This window comes from Urocampus carinirostris, chromosome 8, assembly GCF_059441175.1.
Source record: "Urocampus carinirostris isolate Australia breed hairy pipefish chromosome 8, RoL_Ucar_1.0, whole genome shotgun sequence".
In the NCBI taxonomy this organism is placed as follows: domain Eukaryota; kingdom Metazoa; phylum Chordata; class Actinopteri; order Syngnathiformes; family Syngnathidae; genus Urocampus; species Urocampus carinirostris.
The window spans coordinates 36,669,719-36,693,136 of record NC_142356.1 but is presented as its reverse complement, the minus strand read 5'-3'; the positions used below and the strand labels follow the sequence as shown (position 1 = coordinate 36,693,136).

Sequence of the window (23,418 nt, the reverse complement as noted above, 5' to 3'; positions counted from 1 at the left end):
TGAGGAGTTTACATACTGGGTCAAACCGTCATTCTTCCGGTGCTATGTTGACTATGCGCACACTAGACACGACTCAGTGCTCATAAAAATAGAAACACTATAGATGTGTTTTTCAAAAGTACAAATTTAGTTCCGAAGCCATATGTACTCATAATTAGAGCCATATATGGCTCGCGAGCCATAGGGTCTTAACCCCATGCGCTAGTGTGTCCACCATATTCAATGTGGCAACTACAACGGGCCATAAAGCTCAAGTTTACACTCCATTCAATGATATCTAGGGGTCGCACGTCCTGATTTTATTCACAGGAGTGCGCAAAATAACGACCTTTTCGACTCGAATGTCAGAGTTGCAAATTCGTAAAAAATAACCGCTACTCCCCCGCTTCTAATGGAGGGAAACAGAAAAAGAGAGAGGCACATGAAATGGAAAGAAAGAAAGAGAGAAAAAGACGAAACGAAAGGAAGAGAAAAGCAGAGCGATTCGAAGTGAGCCAGCCCTCGACGATCACTTCAAAAAGCTGGCTCATAAAGCCGCTTCGTTTCTAAACGATCCATCCCCAGTGGTGGGAACGTCACCACCGGTCTTCCCTACGTCATACGCACTTCCGTAAATTGTTGCGATAATCATGTTGGGACCGAAACGCTCCACCATTCTGGATTTATTATTCTCCTCATCAAAATGAACGTCTTCTTTCGCCCCCATTTCTGTTTCCCGAGCATTTCCCTTTCGTTATTTCGGCCCATTCGCCTTGCTTTCCGGCGCCGCTGACTTGCTGCCCCTCCGCCATGGAGGCGGTGTGGGAGCAATGGTCCCTGGTTCTGTGGACCTTCACGGCCGTGGCGGTCCCCGTCGTCATCACGCTGTGGTGCAGCATTCAGCGTTCCAAACGGAAAAGTCACATGAAGCAGTTTTTCCGCCAGAGCAGACATGCCTGGCACTACACGGATTTATTCAGTAAGCCGACCTACTGCTGCGTGTGTTCGCAGCACATCATGAACGGAGGCTTCTGTGACTGTTGCGGCGTGTGCGTTGACGAGGACTGCCTTCGCCGGGCGGACGTGGAGCTGTCCTGCAAGGAGATCCTGTCTCCTTCCCCACCTGATGGGTTTTTGGCCCACCGATGGGTTAGGGGCAACGTGCCACTAGCTAGCTACTGTGTGGTGTGCAAGCAGCAATGTGGAACACAGCCCAAACTATGCGATCTCAGGTACTATTTGTTCATTTCCTGTTGAGAATGACGCATTCCCTAATCCAGGGGTGTCAAACTCATTTCTACTCCGGGGCCACACGATAGAACATTCTGTCGGGGGCCGGACTCGTAGATTAAAGAGAAAGAAAAAGAGAGAGAAAGAGGGAGGGAAATTGAAAGAGGGCGGCACAAAGAAAGAATAAAAGGGAGAGAGCGTGAGAAACAAAAGAGATAAAAAGAGAAGTTGTGAGAGAGGGGGAAAGAAAAGGAGCTGAAGAAAGAAATCCAAAGAGAAATAGCAAGACAGAAGGAGAGAAAAGAAAGTGCGAAGGGTAGGAAGAGAAAAAGACAAAAGAGAGAAAAGGATAAAAGGAAGTTAGAGCAAAAGAAGTTAAAAAGGGACAAAGAGCAACAATGGAAGAGAAAAAGAGAGGCATATAGAGTGAAAGAGACAGAGAGAGGGAGAAAAAGGGTGGGAAAGAGAGAGTGAGAGAGAGAGAAAGAAATACAAGTACAGTGTCTTTGTTCGAGGTACCAGGCTTTGGCAACATCAAGTTGACATATTTCAACCTGCAGCTTGTCTTTCTCTTGCGCTTCTCTGAGTGTTGTGTCGCGGGCCAGATTCAATCTCTTAGCTGGCCTGATCTGTTTGACACCTGTGCCCTAGTCTATGAGTGCCACACTCACTTTTGCTAGGTGGCCATATGATAGAAAAAAACTTCTCACGGGGGTGTAAACTAGATTAAAGGAGCTGTATGGAATTTGTAACTATGCTAATCCGTCACGTATGTGAATTTCTTAGACTCGTCAGAATAAACTCTTCTTTTTTTCATCTATTTTGGGGAGGTTTGGGTTGTTTTTTGGACTCTACTAAAAGCGGGCCTTTTCCTTCTTTTACCATTTTCATGCCACACTAACAAATAGAAAGGAAAGAACCTGTAGGGACGGGCATGATATCACTCCCATTGCATCATTGCGGCCTCTGTCAAACTCATCATGTTGTGTGTCCATTTCTTCGACCCCCTTGAATAAACCCTGCCTTTTTTCATCTTTTTGAGGATTTGAGTTGGCATTTATACTGTACTTCAATCAGGCCTTTTCTTACTTTCACCATTGTCATGCTACACTTACAAAAACAATGCAAGGGCGAGCATGATATCACTCTCCATTGTAATTACTCTCGTCTTTATATTTTTTTGACTCACTGGTAGCCAAAAACACCTGACATGACAAACTTGGGGGTAAGGCTAAAAAAGGCGCAGATGGAAACCGCTTCAGGGGGACAGCGCTGTTGGCGTTCTGCAGCCAAAGGCATTAACGAAAAATTCACCATGCAGTTGGTGCCCCGGTGATAAGTAATTGTGATATCATCTCCACTTCACAGCAACTTTCAAAATGGTCGCCCCAGAGATGCATTAGAAACACAAACAGAAAACTAGACTTATAAGCTCCCATACCACACATATCAAACTCACGGCCCGTAGACCAAACGTGTCCCTCCACATCATTTTATACATATTTTATATGGCCTCTGAGACAATGCAAAATGAAGTACAAGAAAAATTTTTGCTACAATGTCTTGCAGTTTTCAGAACTTACATTGTTAAGAATAGGATTCAGTGGATTTTCTGAGTTTGGAAGTCACCAAAGCCAGACGCCACTAGCAAAACACCCACTATACCTGTATTTATTACCATTAATCGACCAGAGAACATTGAAAACCTATTACCTAGGATAAAAGTCACACATGTGTTGTTTAAAGCCATACAACATTTTATTTAATCACACTAGTGCAGGGGTGGCGAACACGCGGCTCTAGAGCCGCATGCGGCTCATGGCCAATCAAAATGCAGCTCTTTGCCTCATCGTATTTTCTATATAATGTGGCTCGTTTCATGTTTCGTTTTTTCCCCTCTTAAAACACACTTGAATCCATCAGAGGTAATAACAAATAATAAATAATATTTTGAAATTAATTTGACAGATTTGTTGTTTTTGTGCTGCTCCGGACACATAACTGACTGCCAATCATCTGCGTAGGTTACGTCTAATGCCGGTCAGTGCGTGGTGTGGCTCTTTGACTCTCGCGGTTAAAAATTTCGGCTCTTTGTGTCAAACTTGTTCGCCACCCCTGCACTAGTGTGTCTTTGCGTAAGTTTGAAGAAGCTTTAGTTTGTTGTATAATACTTATGAAATCTAACAGCAATGTTTACAAATTCAGGTAAACATTGTTATATGAAAATAAAATATGTGAAGACTTATGTCTGTAAATATTTTAAACTACTGTTTGTATGCTATTTTTTTGGTGTCAGATGAGTGTAGCACTCCTGCCATATAACATAATTTTGGTAAAGAAATTAATTCAAAATGTAAAAAAAAGTAGTTGCTGCTTTGATGTTCATTATATGCTCTTTTAATATTTGATACAGATGTGTGTGGTGTCAGAAAACAGTGCACGAAGAGTGCGCTGACAGCCTGGCGAATACTCAGAAGTGTGACTTGGGCGAGTTCCACAACCTCATCATTCCTCCTCACTATCTCTACCAAGTCAACAAGCTCCGCCGTAAACACCCGGATGAGTACAAAAAGGTGCGAAGACGAGGGCACAGTGAGTTCCTCTACTGTGCCGCTCCAAAGTTGACTCGTGTCATGTTTGCAGCTCGCTGCTGATTTCGGGAGTGGCTGGACTCCCGTCTTAGTCTTGGCCAACACACGGAGTGGAAACAACATGGGAGAAGCCTTGCTGGGGGAGTTTCGCAGCCTCCTTAATCCCGTGCAGGTCTGTCAACAGATATCCACTGCAACAGGATCATGTCTAAAATTTTAATGGGAATGTTTTAGATCAGTTTTTTAATGTGATAATTATTTTCTACCCGTCCTGTGGCTTATATAGCACTGTCACCTCTTCATGGCAGAAAAATAAATCACAGGTTTTGTATAGGCGCTTAAAATCCTTGAGCATGCTTGAATTTCTTGTCTTGTCAAGTCTTGTTTATTTGTATAGTCTTTAATTTTAAAGGGCTTGTTCTTTTTAGCGCTAGTTCTCGGTTGCATTACATTATGCTCGCTGGCGACATCTGCTGAGCAAATAATATACTCTGCTCCATTAAGGCTGGTAAGAATGAATTAAATACTATTTTCTGATATGCATCAGAATACACATCCAAGTGTGACGTCTGCTTTATACAGTTTCCTGGATATTTTTTAGAATTTATGAAAGAATGAAGAATGATTGAAGGCTATACGAATAAATATGACTTTATGATCAAGGATATGCACAACAATGTGAATAATGTTTGTAGATTTCAAAGATTCACATCGGAATGGAGTAAGAGTAATGTCCACTCGATAACCAAAGTTATAATAGTGACCACGTTCCATAGCTGAAGGTTAATACATCTGTATTCATCTCGTTTGTAGTATTTTGTGACATTTTTACGAAATAACTGCACGCACCTTTTTTTATATCATTATTCACAATAAGATGACAGTTAAAATGAACTTTATCAATCCTAAGTATTTGCAAGAGGGAGACACATTCTAAGTGTCATATTGTTGGTGTAGGGCACAGGCTCTGGCAATATTATTTCATATAATTTAGGGCTGCAACAACAAATCGATTACTTAAAGTGTTGGCAACTAATTACCTCATTGATTTGTTGAGTTGCAAATAAGTGCATTGTGCTTTGTGTTGTAGTACCACTTTGGTTCGGTGGAGGGCGCCTTGAGACAGTACCTTACTTTTTTTTTTACACTTTTTTAAGTTAACAAGGGAACATAAAGTGCTGCATAAATACAGATAAAACAAATGAAATAAATTGATAAATATATAAAGTGAAAAAAGAAAAATAATAATGATACCATGTTTATCTCAACATGAGGGGCAGCCTTTTAGGCATTATTGGATTATATTTGCGCATTTTGAATGTTGATCATACTCAAAGATTAAACCAAAAATACATTTGTTGACAGCAGTTTTAAAAGGGGTTTACATTTTATATATATTTTTGGCGAATACAAATTTTGCTACACATAAAAATGTAATTTACTGCACTTTCTTAATTTTTATTTTTTTATTTGATAAGTAAGTCTCAATGTAATATGATCTTTAGATAAGGCGGTAGGAAAAAAGTATGTTAGACATTTGAAGGTGTATAGCATACATTTTTATGTATTTTTGTTTACTTTTAAGTTATTTATTTTTTTATATTATATAATATTTTATTGTGTTGTGCACTGTTGTTTTCTATCCATCCAAAACTTCAATATTTAAATATAGATGGACATTTAAAACGTGTTATGTAAAAATCCGAATCGACTAATCGTAAGAATAACCGACTGCTTCATCGATTATTTAAGTAATAGTTGCAGCCCTGATATGAAATTATCCAATGTCACACGAGGTTGCTATGCCATTTTCACACGAAAGCTGTATGTTTCCCTTGGCAGGTTTTTGACCTGTCACAGTTTGCACCTTCCAAGGCCCTTCAACTGTGCACCTTGTTACCACCTGGTTGTGTCAGAGTGCTCGTCTGTGGAGGTGATGGCACAGTGGGTTGGGTGCTGGATGCCATTGACAGCATGAAGTTCAAGGTGAGATTGTTTTAAGAATTTGTCCAGCCCTAGATGGAATACATCAGTTACTTTATGTATTATTTGTAAATCTCTTGGTTAGGGTCAGGATCAATTCATTCCACGAGTAATCATCCTACCTCTTGGGACAGGAAACGACCTTTCCAACACTCTGGGCTGGGGTGCAGGCTACGCTGGAGAGGTCCCTGTTGAACAAATCCTTCGCAACATTCCCGATGCGGGGCTGGTCAAAATGGATAGGTAGAACTTGAGAAGACACCACAATTTTTATGCTGTGCTAGCAACTACTATGACTGTTCTGTTCTTTATTAGCCCAGTTCATGTCAAATTTAAAGAGAAAAATCAAACCATTCTCACTTTTGTATTGAGAATGTTGTTCCTTGGTTATTCATGGTGCATTAGTGTCATCTGCTGAACACTTGCAGCAAAGTTGGATGTACTGTTTACCATTTTCTAATAATTACTTTACTTAAAAGTGTGGCTTTTAAATGCTCTTGCAAAAATACAACAACTGAAATATCTCTATACTGAACATTCTGAAATGATTTATGATGAAAAACTATAGTTCAGCACATGTATCTACTGTGTGATAAGTTTATAGTTGACACAAAAAATAAGGAGAGAATACATCATTTGATCTTGAGCTTGCAAGGAAAATAGGCGTGAGCCCAAACCTCCAGTAAGAAATTGCAACCTGGTCTAAAAGCACTCTCCTGAGCCTTTTCGTTAGAAAATAAAAATAAATATTTTAGGTTACAATAAGGAGATCAGCCCTAACGGGTGTGGATATCAAAGAACAATAACATGATTGGCCAATAGTGACAATGATGTAAATAACGAATAACAGTCAAAATAATGAACAACAGTATGAAACAATAGTCCAATTAATGAACAGTGAGCCAAAATAATTAACAACTTTGCGCAATAATAATGGACAAAATAATGAACAACTCTGTTATCCTCAGCAAACTTCTTTGTAGGCGTCTGATAGTAGTAAATCTTTCACTTTACTCCCTTTTTATATTGCAGCACAGCAACAAATAAATCAATAACTTTTTCATTGCCCGAAAAACAAAATAATCAACATTAAAGGATTTACAGTCAACACTGTCATTTTTGGCAAAAACTGAAATGAACAAAAATGGGTCATAATTGGCCAAATAAATCCTATAAAAGGAGTCATATATGCAACTGTGGTTTCAATATTACCGGTACTACTAAATTTTAAAATTGGTAAAGAAAACATCGTTTAGGTACTTGTTAACATGGAAGCATTTCAAATAATCTCTACTTTGTGTGGTCAAAAGTGTAACAGGAAATAGCATGACACGTCTTAGAATTAGATTGGCAGATCTGGTCCTCGAAGGCCACAGTACCACATGTTTTGAGATTTTTTTTCCCTCCACAGCAACTGATAAAATTGACTTTTGTTGATTTTTATTTTTATTATGCTGTTAAACTGAGCATTTGAATCACTGGCGTGGGAGGAGGGAAACCTCCCAAACATGTAACCCCCGACGACCGGATTTACCTTGATTTACTCAGTGAGGAATGGCAAACTTTGCCACAGTTAGCATTATTACAATACATCGAAATCCACTAAATCCTATACTTAACAATGGAAGTTCTGAAGCTCTGTCAGTAATTTGGCCTTTTTAAACAGCTTCTGTAGCTACAACGTGGTATTGTGTTCATGTTTTGTGTTTATTGATTATAGTACATTATCATTTTCAGGTGGAAAGTCGAGGTGTCTTCTAAAGGACTCTCCATTCGAAAACCAAAGGTCAGTGTGAAATCTTTCTAAATTGATGTGTTTTTGGCGTTACCTATCAACATCAAATTAAGTGATTATCTCGACCCACAGACGGCCTGAATCACAAATACCTGTTTTGGAAATCGGTAGCTTTTCTACACGATACCAGAAAGGTATTAGTGGTAGTATTAAAAGCTGTTACACTGCTCCTGATGTGACGTGATCAGTCGACCGTGTCAAGTGGTCGCCTTATGACAGGGGTCAGCAAGCTTTTCGGTGTGGAGTGCCACTTTCAAATTTCCTTGTAAATCAGTGTGCCACACCAAGATCAATGACTCGCACAACATTTTTTTTATATATGAAAGAGCTGTTATTTTACACCAGTCTGAATATACATCATGGGTATACATTGAAATAGTATAACTGACCTATTTATCTAGCACTATTCTTGTTCATCAATTAACTAAAAAATGAATGTGAGCAACACGTGGAAAGGCCTGTAGACATCCATGACTTCAACTTTTTACCACAACCTGAATCAAGAATTCTTCATCAACAATGAACTACAATAAAAAAACAAGTGATATGGACAGCTACCATACCATTCATAAATGAAATCTAATTGCAGAAAAGATCAAAACTTGAAATAACAGCAACAAGGCAGAAGGCTACTTGAAAATAAGTGCAACAGAAATAACAGCTGATTTGGTCTCCGATATAAATGGTTTTCCATGCTTTGTAAGCAGTGAGCAATGTGATAACTTGCTTTGGTGGTGGTGTTTTTAGCAGTGACAACGGTTTTCAGGGTCTGTGTTTGCCGTACCTGGACACAGCGCGTTTTAATGTCTACGCCTTGAATTCATGTTTCGTCTCGTAATGACGTTTAACACTTGATTTGCGAGGTACAACGCTCTTGAGGCATAATGCACAAACAGCACAGTCATTTTTTGCACAAGCCCCCAGTTGTCAGTCAAAAAACAACATTTTTTCGCTGAAGGAGCTGTCATTCATTCTTTTATCGCGCGCCGATGTTTCTGTGGCTGGGACAAAACACGAATTTCTCCTCTTCTGCGAGTTGCTGTGCAGACACACACTCGCACACGGAGCAGAAGAGGGGGGTCGCTACCGTAAAGCCTCTTAACAACACGGCACGCAACTGAAAATGTCTAAATTTCAGGTAAAAATGCGCATTTAAAAAAAGTAATTATTATTATTTTGCAGTGCGCTCGCGTGCCACTGCTGGTACGCGTGTCATAGGTTGCCGACCCCTGCCTTATGACAACCAGTCGTAAAGTTTCGTATTCCTCTCCTTCAGGTTCTGTCCATGAACAACTATTTCTCGGTCGGTCCAGACGCTCTGATGGCGCTGAACTTTCACGCGCACCGTGAGAAAACGCCCTCCTTCTTTTCCAGTCGCATCATCAACAAGGTCAGGGCGGATTTGTTTGTATTCCGCTGCTGCCAGAACGCAAAACTTGCATTTGCTTTTCAACATTCACAATTTCACCAGCCACTAACTGTTGGTTTTGTTTTTCTTTCATCAGGCTGTGTATTTCTTGTACGGCACAAAGGACTGTCTAGTGCAGGAATGTAAGGATTTGGATAAGAGGATTGAGGTAGAAACGCATTGCTTATTAGTCTGTTAAACAACAAGAACATTACCACAACAACTATTTCAAACAGCATCTTCTGTTCACTGTTGTGTATGTGTGTGTTACCCAATTTTAGCAGACGTTTTACTCTTGTAAAAAAAGTGCTGCGTTTTATTGGACTTTTTTTGCTGCCCGAATCAGGGACAGATTTGCACATTCGATTTTGTTGTTGTTTCGTCTTTATTGCATGTCTTTATTTTTATCAAAGCAATGAAACATAATGTAATTCTTTAATATTGTAAGTAAGTTAAACTTGAAGCGGTATCCTACAACAAAATAGTCAGGTGGTGCATCATTCTCCATAGGATGTGCTGCATCCATTTTAGTCATTTTGACAGTAAGCTAATATACAGTGAATAAAATAAGTATTTGAACACCCTGCTATTTTGCTACTTCTCACACTTGGAAATCATGGAGGGGTCTGAAAATTTCATCGGAGGTGCCATATCCACTGTGAAAGTATTTGAACACCTGAGAAAATGGATGTTAATATTTGGTACAGTAGCCTTTGTCTGCTATTATAGAGGTCAAACGTTTCCTGTAGTTTTTCACCAGGTTTGCACACCCTGCAGGAGGGATCCTGGCCAACTCCTCCACACAGATCTTCTCTAGATCAGTCAGGTTTCTGGGCTGTCGCTTAGAATCACAGAGTTTGAGCTCCCTCTAAAGATTTTTGATTGGGTTCAGGTCTGGCGACTGTCTGGGCCATGCTACAACTTCTTACGTAGCCACAGCTTGGTTTTCCTGGCTGTGTGATTTGGGTCGTTGTCGTATTGAAAGACCCAGCCACGACCCATCTTCAATGCTCTGACTGAGGGAAGGAGGTCGTTCCCCAAAATCTCACAATACATGGCCCCAGTCATCCTCTCTTTAATGCAATGCACTCGTCCTGTCCCATGTACAGAAAAACCCCCCAAATCATGATTCTACCACCAACCATGCATGGTTTTCTTCAGACTGTGCTTTTTTCTTCCTCCAAACACGCTTGGTTGAATTATGACCAAAAAGTTATATTTTCGTCTCGTCTGACCACAAAACTTTCTCCCATGACTCCTCTGTATCATCTAAATGGTCGTATGCAAACTTAAGACGGGCCTTGACAAATGCTTGTTTAAGCAGGGGAACCTTTCGTGCCATGCATGATTTCAAATTAGGACGTCTTAGTGTTTTACCTACAGTAAGCTTGGAAACTGCGGTCCGAGCTATTTTTAGGTCACAGACCAGCTCCTGACGTGCAGTTCAGGGCTGATTCCTCACCTTTCCTGGAATGATTGAGCCCCTACGAGGTAATATCTTGCATGGGGCTCCGCTCCTATTGAGAATGACCATCATGTTTAGCTTGTTCCATTTTCTAATGAATACACCAGCAGTGTACATTTGTTCACCAAGTGGCTTGGCAATTGCTCCGTAGCCCTTTCCAGCCTTGTGGAGGGGGACAATTTTGTCTATGGTGTCTTTGGACAGCCCTTTGGTCTTCGCCATGTTACAAGTTCAAGTCTTACTGATTTTATGGGGCAGACAGGTGTTCTTTATGTAGCTAACAACCTCAAACGGGTGCATCTGATACAGGAGGATACTCGGAGTGCAGGTGAACTTCTAATGGGCTGACTAACAGGTCTTTCAGGGTCAGAATTCTAGATGATACACAGGTGTTCAAATATTTATTTGCAGCTGTATCACAAAAATAAATTGTTAAAACATGCATTGTGATTTCTTTTTTTTCTTTTTAGTTTATCTCTCTCACAGTGGACATGCACCTACAATGAAAATTTCAGACCCTTCCATGATTTCTAAGTGGTAAATATTGCAAAATAGCAAGGTGTTCAAATACTTATTTTCTTCACTGTAGGTGTTGCATATAAGACTTTTTTCGTCTCTAAAACAATTAGTTTTTTTGTTGTTTGTTTTTTGGCTAATATAGCTCTTTTAAAATTTTAGGTTGCCAACCCCTGCGCTATATGTTGAGAATAAACAAATGTGTGATAACTTTCTGACAATTATTTTACACCGTCCAAGTTCTACTTTATTCCAAAACAGAATAAAACTGGAACATACAGTAAAAATATAGTTGAGTATGACATCAGACTACAAACTATCAAAAAGCTATTAGCAAATTCAAAGAAATACAAACAACATCTATCAACAAAATGATATCTTTGGAAACTTTGGGGTCGAAGGAACATCAACGGAAGCAGATAGCTGGTGATAGAGATGCTAGATGAATGAATGAACGGCCTTTATTTTCATTACACAAGTATAACAATATTGGAGGGCGTTCCTTTTTAGTGTAAGTAAGAAAAATATAGAGGTAAAAATGTCAATGAACAATATATTAATAGTATATAATAAATATTTGCATATCCACAGTGGCAGTTGTACAGAACATTAAGCTCATGAAGGTTGCGGATGAGAGTTTAGGATGAAGCTGTTCCTCATCTTGTCAGTTCTTGCTCTGATACACCTATAGCGCCTTCCAGAGGGCAGCAGGCGATAGAGCTGGACACCTGGATGAAATCTGTCCTTAATGATGTTTCGGGCTCTGCTATGGCAGCGAGTGGAGTAGATGTCCATCATGGAGGGGAGAGGGCAGGCAATACCATGTGTAACAGAGAAAGATTATGTACTTAATCAATGGCTTCCAATATGACATAATTTTCTGTCCAAAAGTCTCCTTAAAAATAAATGTGAAAAACAAAGTAACATTTCCTGGGTGCAGAACACACTTTTTTTAATCCCACATCAAAGAAATTTGAGATAATAGTTTAACCGCAAGGCTTCCTATTCTGTTCATTTTAATGTCTGTCAATTTACTGCCATTACAGCTCGAGCTCGATGGTGAGAAAGTTGCATTACCCAGCCTGGAAGGCATAATTGTTTGCAACATCGGCTACTGGGGCGGTGGCTGCAGACTGTGGGAGGGGATGGGAGACGAACCTTACCCTCCAACACGGTAAGAAAAACTTGAAGAAACAAAACTGCTAACATTTCAGATTAGCTAAAGTGTGCAGTAGGGCTGAAACCGCGGCTACTTTATTAGTCAACTAGTCACTGACTATTGAAACATTTAGTTGAGAAATCAGATTTTTTTTCTTCTTAGATTTAGCATGAAGTTGATTTAATAACGTAGCAAACAAAAGAAAAATAATTAAAATCCAAAATGCATCTCTTGTTGAACATTCTCCAGATTTATACAAAAATTCAATTTAAATGCAATCCAAACCCAATTAGGCACCTTCAACAGAGACATCCATTAACAAATCTCTGTTTAGAGACAGGCAAATAAATAATAAATTAAAATCACGTACCTGTAACCATTTTTATGCCTGTAAACCAACAAGACCCACATTAGCAGTATTAGAACAGTTAATAAAAACTAATATGATGTGCATTTTGTTTAGTACATTCACTGCCAGCATCATCTCTCGCTCTCGTAACAACGTACTCAATGATTCTCAACGGTTTGAAATCAAATGGTTTTAACAACTAATGTTTGTCATTTTAATTTTTTTAACAAATGTCGTTTGTTTTTCACACCGCATGCATTTTATTACTGTTTGTCAGGCATGGTCTAGCATACCGCTCAAGCTCTTATAGCAATATATACACCTATAAAATGTACAACTGTATTGGCTTGAATGTTACTTGAATATTACCGAGGTTAGTCAGACTCCGTTTCGTTCAACTGTTCGACTATTAAAATGTTGTGCATCACCGATCTATTACCATGATACAAAAGGTCTGCTTTGCAAGCTCTGCAAGTTGTATTATTATTTGCTGTATCCAGGCTCGAATACTCCAAAACTGGAGAAGACAGCTCAGTAGCCTAGATGGTAGTGTGCCCGCTTTGAGACTGGGAGGTCGCTGGTTCGCGCTTTGGCCGAGACATACCTAATTGGTATAATGGCGGCGCCCTCTGTTGGCTGCGGCTGCATCGACTCGCTACAACGGGTCAGGTGTATCGACATTTCGTTCTGTGTACATTGTTACAAAGAATGACAATACAAAGTAAATTATTATTATTATTATTATTTGGAATGTGTAGCTATTTGACAGCCATTTCCGTATGTTCATGTTACCACTCGAGACCGAGACGACATTAGTTATTGCGTATGACTCTCAGCAGAGATCAAACTTGTGCAGCGGTGCCTCTCTGTGTTGAAAAAACGTGTCTGGCAACAATTGTTGACAATGAAATTTATTGTCGACTATTTCTATTATCGAGTTTTGTTGACAACGTTGACTAATTAATGCAGCCCTAGTGTGCAGTCCAATTACCCTGAAACAGGATGTTTTTTGTGTGGTTGGCAGGTTGGATGACAGCCTGCTGGAGGTTATGGGTGTATTTGGCTCCTTCCACTGTGCTCAGATCCAAGTCAAGCTGGCCAACCCAGTACGACTCGGACAGGCCCACACGGTCAGGGTAAGGCCACAGGTTTCATTGTAAATCCTTTCCGGCATACTTGCATACAGGGTGTCGCCATAAAATGTATTCAGTGGTACCTCTTCTTACAAGTTTAATTCGTTCCAATTGTTCAAATTGCTCATGTAATGAACACATTTTCCCGATATAAAATAATTAAAAACAAATTGGTCCGTTTCCATCCTCCCCAAATAGCTATAAAACCCCTTTTTCCTTATCACTCAAAATACATTCAAATAGTAATTAAACAGAAAAAATACAGTAATGAGATAAATAAGATGATATTAACCCCTAACGTTCCTGTAAATCCCAATCCAAAACTTACTTAAAGTAAATTAAGTTGGAGAATATGGACCTTTTTGTTGTCTTTTGAAAGGTAAGACTCCGGGGTTTTGTCCCAAACTGAAATATTCACTGCAAGTGCTACTAACACTTAGTAATGTAAGTTGGAACACATAGAAATAGGGTTTTCTCGCCTGAATATTTTTGCAATTGCATGCCTGCAAAATAATGTAGCATGGGCATTTTAGCTGGAAAACAGCTGGGACAATAGCTATAACAATTTTCGAACAACCTTTTTTCTTTTAAAAAAAAACTATCTCGTCTTGCCTGTTTGGGCTCTAATCCCTATTATCTCTGTAACTGGTAGTAGACAACACGGTCATCGTAGATTGCTAATATTGTTGCAATATTCTACATAGTGGTCCTTGCTGTGAGTGGGTGCCACATTGTGTTTGTAAGGTTTATTATCGCTAAATAAGTGGAATTGCCATCATTACCAAAGGGAGCAAAACGACAGGGGTTGGTAGACCTGAGATCAAAAGACTGTTGATGAAGCACTTACCTGTACACTTCAAACTAAAGTTACTGTAACTTTAAATGAACATACACACCAAAAAATTTTGCCTGTAGTTGTTTGCATGCGCAAACCGGACAAGTTGATGCTGGCTGTAGCAGTCATAAGCGGTAAGCGATTTCAAGCGGTCTCTACTGGTAGTCCTCAGGACTGCTCATGTTCTGGATTTTCCTTTGTATTGTGAGCAAGATTTTGTTTCAAATAAAATTCGTATACCGAAATTCTCGTCTTTAGAGGCGCTCATATAAAGAGGTACCACTGTACTTGATAATTATCTATAATATCCATATTTGGAATAGCTGCCCACCCTTAATCTTCGACAGGCGGGTAGTTTAATTACCACTACTAGATTGCTTGCAAGTCAATGGGAAAGTAAACCCATCAATTGACTGTAAACTGGGTAATGGTTTCCACCTTCTCAGCTTGTCCTTAAGAGCTCCACGATGCCGATGCAAGTGGACGGCGAGCCGTGGGCTCAGGGCCCATGCACCATCACCATCACCCACAAGACGCAAGCCCTAATGCTTTATCACAGCTCGGAGCAAACGGATGACGACGAGGACGGCGAATCCAGCGCCTCTGAGACAGAGAGCCCTACCCCCCAAGACTCGCACTGATGATACTACTTCATTCTTCTTCTTGGTTTCTTTCGTTTCCAATTGGTAAAAGTATTGCACCAGATGTTGATATTCTCAAATGTCAACAAAGTTGAAGCTCAAGTAGAGGTAAGATTGGGCCTAAAAAAAATCAGACAAATAAGCAATTAACTTGGTTTACAGGACCGAGCCAGAAGCAAACCTAAATTTCATATTTTATTAGTAACGACTCTGCAGAATGAGAGACGATTCATGATAAAGACAAGGCTTTATACTAATTTCCATCTTTTTTATTCATGTGTCTGCAGAAGTTACATTAACCAAAACTTTTTCATCATTTACGTATTTTTTTTAAGAGTTGATGGGAACATTTTAAGGCTGTCAGTCATTTTGACGGGTAATATTATAATGATTGAAATTTTAGGCCTGACCCGAAATTCAGGCTTAAGATCTTATCTCTAAGCTCAAATGAGTGTCAGCTGAAATATAATTGACACATTTTGACACTGTATTCCTTTTTTCATTTTTTTCCATTAAAAAACAAACATCCCATTATTGTTCCCAAACTCTTAAATCATGTCCAGAAAAGTCAATCTCAGTGCTTTAGCCCAATTTCAAAGGCTTTAATAATATTATACAATATCAAAAAAATGTATTCTTCCATTGTATTGCTTTTTAAGAAATTGAATTTAATGGGTCAGTCAAGGAGCTTGATTTTTTTTTTGTACGATTGTATCCCACAGACAGCAAGGTCAGGTGATGTTGAATGTGCTATAATACTTGAACTTTTGTATTATTGCTTACAGTATTATTGTTTTGGTTTTAGTTCTGAAGACATTTTTTATCCCCGCCTTGATGTATAAATACAGTGGGCTAAAATAAGTTACAGTGGTATGACACAAATCAAACGGAAGACAGAAATGAATTGCAGATAATGTATACTTGTGTTTATACAGTGGCCCCTTTATATGCGGGATTAATTTGTTCCCTGATCGAGCCCGTATTCTGAATTACTCGTATCTAGAGTTAAGTTTCCCCATAAGAAATAATTGAAAACCAATTAATCCAATCCGGGCCTCCAAAAAGCAAAGATAATCTTAAATAGCTATAAAACACATCTTCATGATCACTAAAAATCCATTCAAATAGTAGTTGAACATAATATTTTATTGATCCTATTACTATATTTTTTAACTAAATAAAATGCAAGTTTATTGCGAACAATTTCTATAGAGAAAGTAAGCCGTTGTTACTGTCATGGTGGGTTTGTGTGAGGAGTGATGGAGCACGCGAGACTGTTGATGATGCGCAGGGTTGGGTAGGGTTACTTTAACTTACTACTTTCAATTACTTTTGGATTTCTCCAATACCAAATATGCTAATAAAAGACAAAAGTAACTAAATATGAATAAAATTACTAAATTTTGTGCAGGCTTGGGGAGTAATGGAATACATGGAACGCCAAAAAGTATGTTGGCAAGCTGTTTGGATTTATTTTCATTTTGTTTCTGTCGCATTTTATGTTAGTTTTGCCGGAGATCAAAGCCAGGAGAGAAAGCTTACCACGTGTTGTGAGTCATAATTTTATTCATATTTAGTTTCTTTTGTCTTTTATTAGCATATTTGGTATTGGAGTAATTCAAAAGTGTTTGAAAGTAATCAAGTTAAAGTAACCCTACCCAACCCTGATGATGTGCAAGCACATACAGCACTATTATTATTAAAGTTCCGGTAACTTTGAATGAACGTACACTCATGTTTTATAGCACAATTTCTTTTTCATGAAGCAAAGCGCTGCGTCAACTCTTCCATGGCTTTATCGTCACTCGCTGCTTCCCCATGCCTACTACAGAGTGTATGCCTGTCCAGTTCTTGAATTTCTCTAAGCAGCCATGGCTGGCCATAAAATCCATTCCACTTTTACACGAAGATGACTCAAGTTGTAGGTCTTTGTAGATCAGACAGTGACCTCTGATCTCCGTATCTACCGCCAGCTCCTTGTCAGGTATCCAACGTTGATGGCATATTTCTGTGTCAATATCAAGTCAAGTCACATTTATTTATATAGCCCTTAATCACAAAAATGTCTCAAAGGACTGCACAGGATTACAATGACACAATTACCTGAGCTTAAAGCAACATGCGGGCAAGGAACAACTCAAAACTTCAGCGTGAGGAAAAAGAGAAACTTTGAGAAGGGACCTCACAAGTGGTAATCCCCCTTCCAGGATGACCAGGGTGAATTACATTTAGCATTACAGTACACTAACATAGTAAACACTAGGTAACTTGTTGAAAATTTGTCCGCAAAGTGAATGACGGCAACGATGCCCCCAGCCTGTAAACTAGTCCAGAAAGTCTATGACGGCCACGACGCAGCTTCCCATCTCTGTCAGCTGGTCCATGCAGGCGTTGACATGCTTCAGGACAAACACTGGTCCGCTGACTCATCTCAAATCGTCCTTTACCTTCGTATCACCACCAGGCAGGCAGTTGGAAAAAGACAGGACAATACAGAATATGAGGTGGGCATGAATCATAAGCTGTGGAATAGAAGTGGGTCTTAAGCCTCGATTTAAAAACTTCCATTGAGGTTGCAGATCTTATCTCCGGAGGCAGGGCATTCCATAGCACCGGGGCCCCGATGGAGAACGCTCTCAAGCCTGCAGACTTCTTGGCTCTCTGAGTCACAAGTAGACCGGCATTTTCCGAGCGCAGACTCCGTGCAGGAACATATGGGGAAACCAAATCAGAGAGATAAGAGGGTGCAAGTCCATGCAAACATCTGTATGTTAATAAGAGAACCTTAAAGTCACATTTTAAGTGGACTGGGAGCCAGTGCAAGTTGGCCAATACAGGAGTAATATGCTCAAACTTTTTGGTCTTAGTCAAAAGTCTAGGTGCCGCATTCTGAACCAGCTGCAGACTTTTGATGCTAGACATCGGGAGACCAGAAAGCACTACATTACAGTAATCAAGCAGAGAAGTAATAAACATACAAATTTTAAATGGTAACCCATTGTTCTGCTTCCCTAGATCACTCAAACACTACGCTTATGTTGGTCTGTTGTGACCTGCTTTTTTTCAATTGACATCCTTTTTTCTTAGAAAACATTGTCATTTTTCAGAACTCATGGATAGGGTCACAAAAAAGACACAAAAAGGAAATGCAAAGGAATGAAAAAACAACTCGAAGTGCGCGGGTTCAGTTATCTCATGGCAGGAAACGTATGTGCTAATTGGCGAGAGCTGATGCTGGCAGTGAGCAGTCCCAATTGGTAGACTGGAAATTCTCTTGGATTTTTGTCTCATCCACCCATCTGTTTTCTGCGCTGCTTATCGTCACTAGGGTTGCGGGGGTGCCGGAGCCCATCCCAGCTATCTTCGGGCAGTGGGCAGGGGCACACAGAGACAGACACCTCACTCGCTCATTCTCACCTAGGGACAATTTAAGCTGGCAAATTAACCTGACATGCATGTTTTTGGATTGTGGGAGGAATCCCACGCAGGCTCAAAGGGAACATGCAAACTCCACAGGGAGAGGCCGCAGTAGCTGGAATTGAACCTTGGACCTCCGCACCGTGGCGCTGCGCATTAACAACCGCCGTGCCGCCCGATAATCCGTCCTGTGTTAGACAAATTTTTTTGGAACGACAGCTGATATCTCGAATATCTCTTGTCGAGGGTAGCTCGTATGTAGAGGGGCCACTGTATATATACTTTTAATTGGATAAAGCTGTAAAACAAGACACACAAAAGAGTCAAAATCAACTATTTGATTGAAACTTGTAACGCAATGATTTTTTTTTAAAGTGGTGCAAATTATTATTATATTTTTGCTTTTAAGGATCGTTTTGACTTATAGTTTTTATTTTTTATTTTTTTGCCGAATTACTTTTGCTGGTCTGTGTGCCCGGTTCACTTCACTGCTGGTAAAATGGTCAAATAACACTGGGCTACTCTTTATGTAGCAGTTTTTGCACGTGTATTCAAGAACAGTTTGGATTTTATAATCTTCCATTTTGTTTGGTCAAAGTGTTGCATTTTCCTGTGTTCACGGTCTCACCCACTCAAATGCTTATCGTTTGCTAATAATAGTTGAACATCGTAATTTTTAATTGCTGAATGCCGTAACACTTGCGATCTATATTCATCAGTGTTGGTTTTGTTTGCACCGTTATTTCCTGCTAGTGGCATTTTTTCAAATCAGGTTTGTTTCGAGGTTCGTTTCCAAACAAACTGATGAAAACGTGGATTGAATGTGTTTCCCTGATATGACAAAAATGATTGAATTAGGGTGTCTCTCTTATTCTCATCACTCCAAACCTTCAGTGAAGACAAAAAATGTCAACACTCGACTCAAGCTTCGATCTTTGAATGTGCTTGAATTGCTTTTTCGCAGTATGTTCTTTCAATTGTCTGTAATAAGTAAGTTTCAAAGCAGTAATTATTTCATTATTATTATTTATGTACCATATTTTCTTTTTCTCGCTCACAATATAAACACTGGATGCTTGCATTCACTGTGATACATTGTATTTATCAAGTATTTATGAGTTTGTTTACTATGTTGAATATTGTGTATGTTAGTCCTGATGCTAATTGAAAATTGGAAAGAAAGAAAAAGCCATTTTTGCCTATGCGAGATAAATAAGAAAAAGAAAACACTGTAAGTCCAGGATCAGTGTTCATTGTGGGTGGAAACTTTGTAAAAGAATGTTGGGGAAGTTACAGTTTGAGTTGAATGTAAGGATGTTATTGAGATTATTTTCCCACGTAAATAGTTTCACAATAAAGTCTTACTGTTGCCACGACAATGTCAAGCAATGATTGGTTCGATTTTAAACGCACCAGGAATTCAAGCCAACATTGTATTTTTAGTGTTTATTCACCCCTACTAAGGTCATCATGGCATCCTAATAGAAATCTTTCTCCTGGAAAATTAAACCGCAGAATCACCCGTTTTAAGCTTTTCAGGGACTGGCCATTTTGGAGCTTTCAATTAAGTTATGTCAAGTCATATCTCTTAATCACAAGAAGTCTTAAAGGGCTGAACAGAATACATACTACTATTACACCACCCCCTGATGCATAAGGGCGAGGAAAAACTAAAAACATCATGAGGAACTAAAGAAACCCTAAGAAAGGTGGATACGGATCTGGTCAAAGCCACTACTGGCATTAAACAGCAATTTTTCAAACATAATTCATTCCCAGAGGCTTGATACTTATTGATGAGCAGTGCAAAACCCTTTTGATAAAACATATATACAGGAAATAAAAAATTTTTTAGTGCCATCTTTGTCCTCTTATGTGTCCACCAAAAATTCTACTAAAAAATACTACTACAAAAGTAGTACATATATACGACAAAACTAATTACCAAATGTACTGCTTAAAAACGGACCTAAAACAATTTTATGTTCCAATTACCTAAAATCCACCAAATGTTATTTTAGGCGTTTTTAAGCAAGTCAAGCCTAAGCAGCAGCTAATTTAAAAACTAAATTGCAATGGCATGCTTTTGACTATTCTACTGGGCGGGACTGCAGTATACACTGCATAAACATATTCTTACGAAGCAGGCCTTATCTTACTTTGAACATTTTCATGCTTCACTAACAATTAAAACAAAACCAACAAAAAAGCAGAAATGAGCATAACGAGACTCCCCAGCACTCCCCCATCCCCATTACTCCTACCCAATGTGTTGCGCCCCAAGCATCTTTGCTAAAAGTAAAATCAAAGCTGATAGGCACAGTGGAAAATAATGCTGAAGGCCTATTAGAACTCATTTGGGCATTGTTAACACATGCCAAATAGTCAAGTCATGTTTATTTGTATAGTCTCAAGTGTAGCGACCCTCTTTCATGCACGACACAAGGTTTCCCAATCTCTGGGTTTATTACCTGCATTCAGTAAACAAAACAATACAAAAGTCAGGGGCCTCTGTTCACGACTGCAATTATCTTCAGCGCTTACAAATTAACTCAAGCTACGGCAAGCGCTGAAGCCCGTAAAGTGCCAAACGAAAAAAACAGTCGCAGACGCCCATGACTTAACAACCGAATGAGGTACCGGAATATTAACAGTAATACAACAAAAACACAGATTTTGTGAGAATTCAAAAAAACCATTCAAAACAATCTAATTTCAACTCTGTTACACCCACCCCCACCGAATTCTGGACAAAATCTCACACTTGGTTATAAAATCAAAATCAATATATAACAGTAGTCATTGGGTCACACATATTAGGACCGACCTGAGAAGTATCCTTTAAGGATGCAGTGGACAGAGAAAATTCTCTGAACCAGCCACCGGCTATAGAATGCCTTACAGATTCCACATTCACCCAAGACATATATAAGACATAAATGAGCACAAAACATTCTCTCCAAAACCAAGTTATTTCAGAAGAATTTTAAAGGGAAAAAATGTCATGCCCCAAGAGCTCGAACTACTGTGTTACGCTTAGTCTAAACATTACACTGTAGGTGTCTGGTGACATCTTGTCTAGCCATAGTGTGAAGAAGCCTGTTGACTGGTCGTATAACACGACCCAGGCGTGTAGTGCGGTGTGGTGCAGACTCTGGTTGATCAGTGTGGCTAACGTTACCTCCAGAGACAGCAGCCTCTACAGATTGAACATGGTCATGCTCACTAAGAGTCGAAATGTCATCCCTAACAGCAGTGTCGTGAGTATGAGTGGTCAAGGAATGACCAGAGTGATCAGAACTTTCAGAGTTCAGCCCATGCACCCACTCTCTGGTTCTCTCCCCAGACGCAGGTGTGAGATCTGTGTAGTTGTCAGGGCCTGAAATGCTTACAAGACTCTGCGCATCATCCGCCGCACATCCAGACCGGTTTAGCTGAGCAGGCACTCGAGCATGAGATTCTTCGGAAACAGTGGGACTGGTCATTGAAGAACAAACAGAGGCAGATGATTGTGCAGAGGACAAAGACAAATCAGACTGGAGAGAGGGCTGGTCTTGAACTGGGAGAAAGTTAACCAACATCAGCAGGTTACGGTGAACAACCTTCTCATTCCCTGTGATGGTGTCTTGAATTTTGAATGTGTGTGTTTGAGGGTTCATCTCAATAACAGTGTAGATGGTAGACTCCCACCTATCAGCCAATTTTCGCTTGCCCCTCTCATTTTTGTTCGCCACAAGGACTCTATCTCCAACTCCAATTGACGGCCCTTTTGCTGCCCTGTTATAGAGTCGAGTCTGTCTGCCCTGTTCCTTTTTTGCATGTTCCTGAGCAATTGACATAGCCTCCCTCAGGTCTTCAGACAGTTTTGCAACATATCTGCCGTAGGTGGTAATGTCAGGGTCAGACAAAATGTTCCCAAACAGAGTGTCGACTGGGAGGCGAGGAACTCTCCCAAACATCAAGTAAAATGGTGCATATCCAGTAGTTTCATGAGCAGTGCAATTGTACATGAATGTGAGTGTTTGTAAACGTCTTGGCCAGTCCTGCTTTGATTCAGGGGGCAGAGCTCTGATCATATTGCCCAAAGTACGATTAAAACGCTCAACACTTCCATTCCCCATCGGATGGTACGGGGTAGTATGTGACTTACGCACCCCAGATAATTGTAAAAGTTCTGCGACCAAATTGCTCTCAAAGCTTGGGCCTTGATCACTGTGGATCCTCTCCGGAAAGCCATAAACACAAAAATACTTTTCCCATAGAACTTTAGCTACTTGCCTGGCTGACTGGTCTCTACATGGAAAAGCTTGTGCCAATCTGGTGAAATGGTCTGTTATCACTAATACGTCAACAGATTTGTTGTGTGAATCTTCAGCGGACCAGAAATCAATACAAACAAGTTGCAATGGGCGGGAAGTGGCAATGCTTTCCAGAGGGGCCCTCCCTGCAGGCTCAGTGACTTTGCTGACTATGCAACGCTGACATTGACGAACATGCATCCTCACATCTCTGTCCATATGCAACCAAAAGAATCTCTGTCTGGCGATGCTCAGGGTTCTTGACTGGCCTTGATGGCCCGCACTGTCGTGCACCCCTTTTAAAACTTCGGCCTTCAGGCAATCAGGGACCACTAACTGATGGCGTTTTGCATTTGAAATCTGATTACGGGATACTCTGTACAAAACATCATCACTCAGAACAAACTTCTCCCAGTGCTTCAGGAGGCCCAGGACTTGACTTGTCTCGTGTGCCCTTTCACGTCTAGACGGTCTTCGAGACCGTTCCACATAAAACCGAAGACGAGACAAAACTCTGTCCCTGGACTGAGCCTCCCGCAGGTCATCCATAGAGAAAGCAGGCAGACTGGGTAGTGTATCTGGAATAAGGTGGGGCATGTGGCTTATCAGTTGAGCTGCC

At 40.0% G+C, this 23,418-nt stretch overlaps 1 protein-coding gene across 1 annotated transcript; it reads left to right on the top strand.

The window, feature by feature from the left end:
• Nucleotides 1-576: 576 nt before the first annotated feature.
• Nucleotides 577-19,874, top strand: dgke (diacylglycerol kinase, epsilon). Its single transcript, XM_088342565.1, has 11 exons — nucleotides 577-1,211; nucleotides 3,623-3,782; nucleotides 3,853-3,972; nucleotides 5,643-5,786; nucleotides 5,869-6,026; nucleotides 7,521-7,569; nucleotides 8,855-8,968; nucleotides 9,084-9,155; nucleotides 12,014-12,141; nucleotides 13,500-13,611; nucleotides 14,890-19,874. The coding sequence occupies exons 1-11, from the start codon at nucleotides 790-792 to the stop codon at nucleotides 15,082-15,084; spliced, it is 1,674 nt and encodes a 557-aa protein (XP_088198691.1). The 5' UTR covers nucleotides 577-789; the 3' UTR covers nucleotides 15,085-19,874.
• Nucleotides 19,875-23,418: the final 3,544 nt, after the last annotated feature.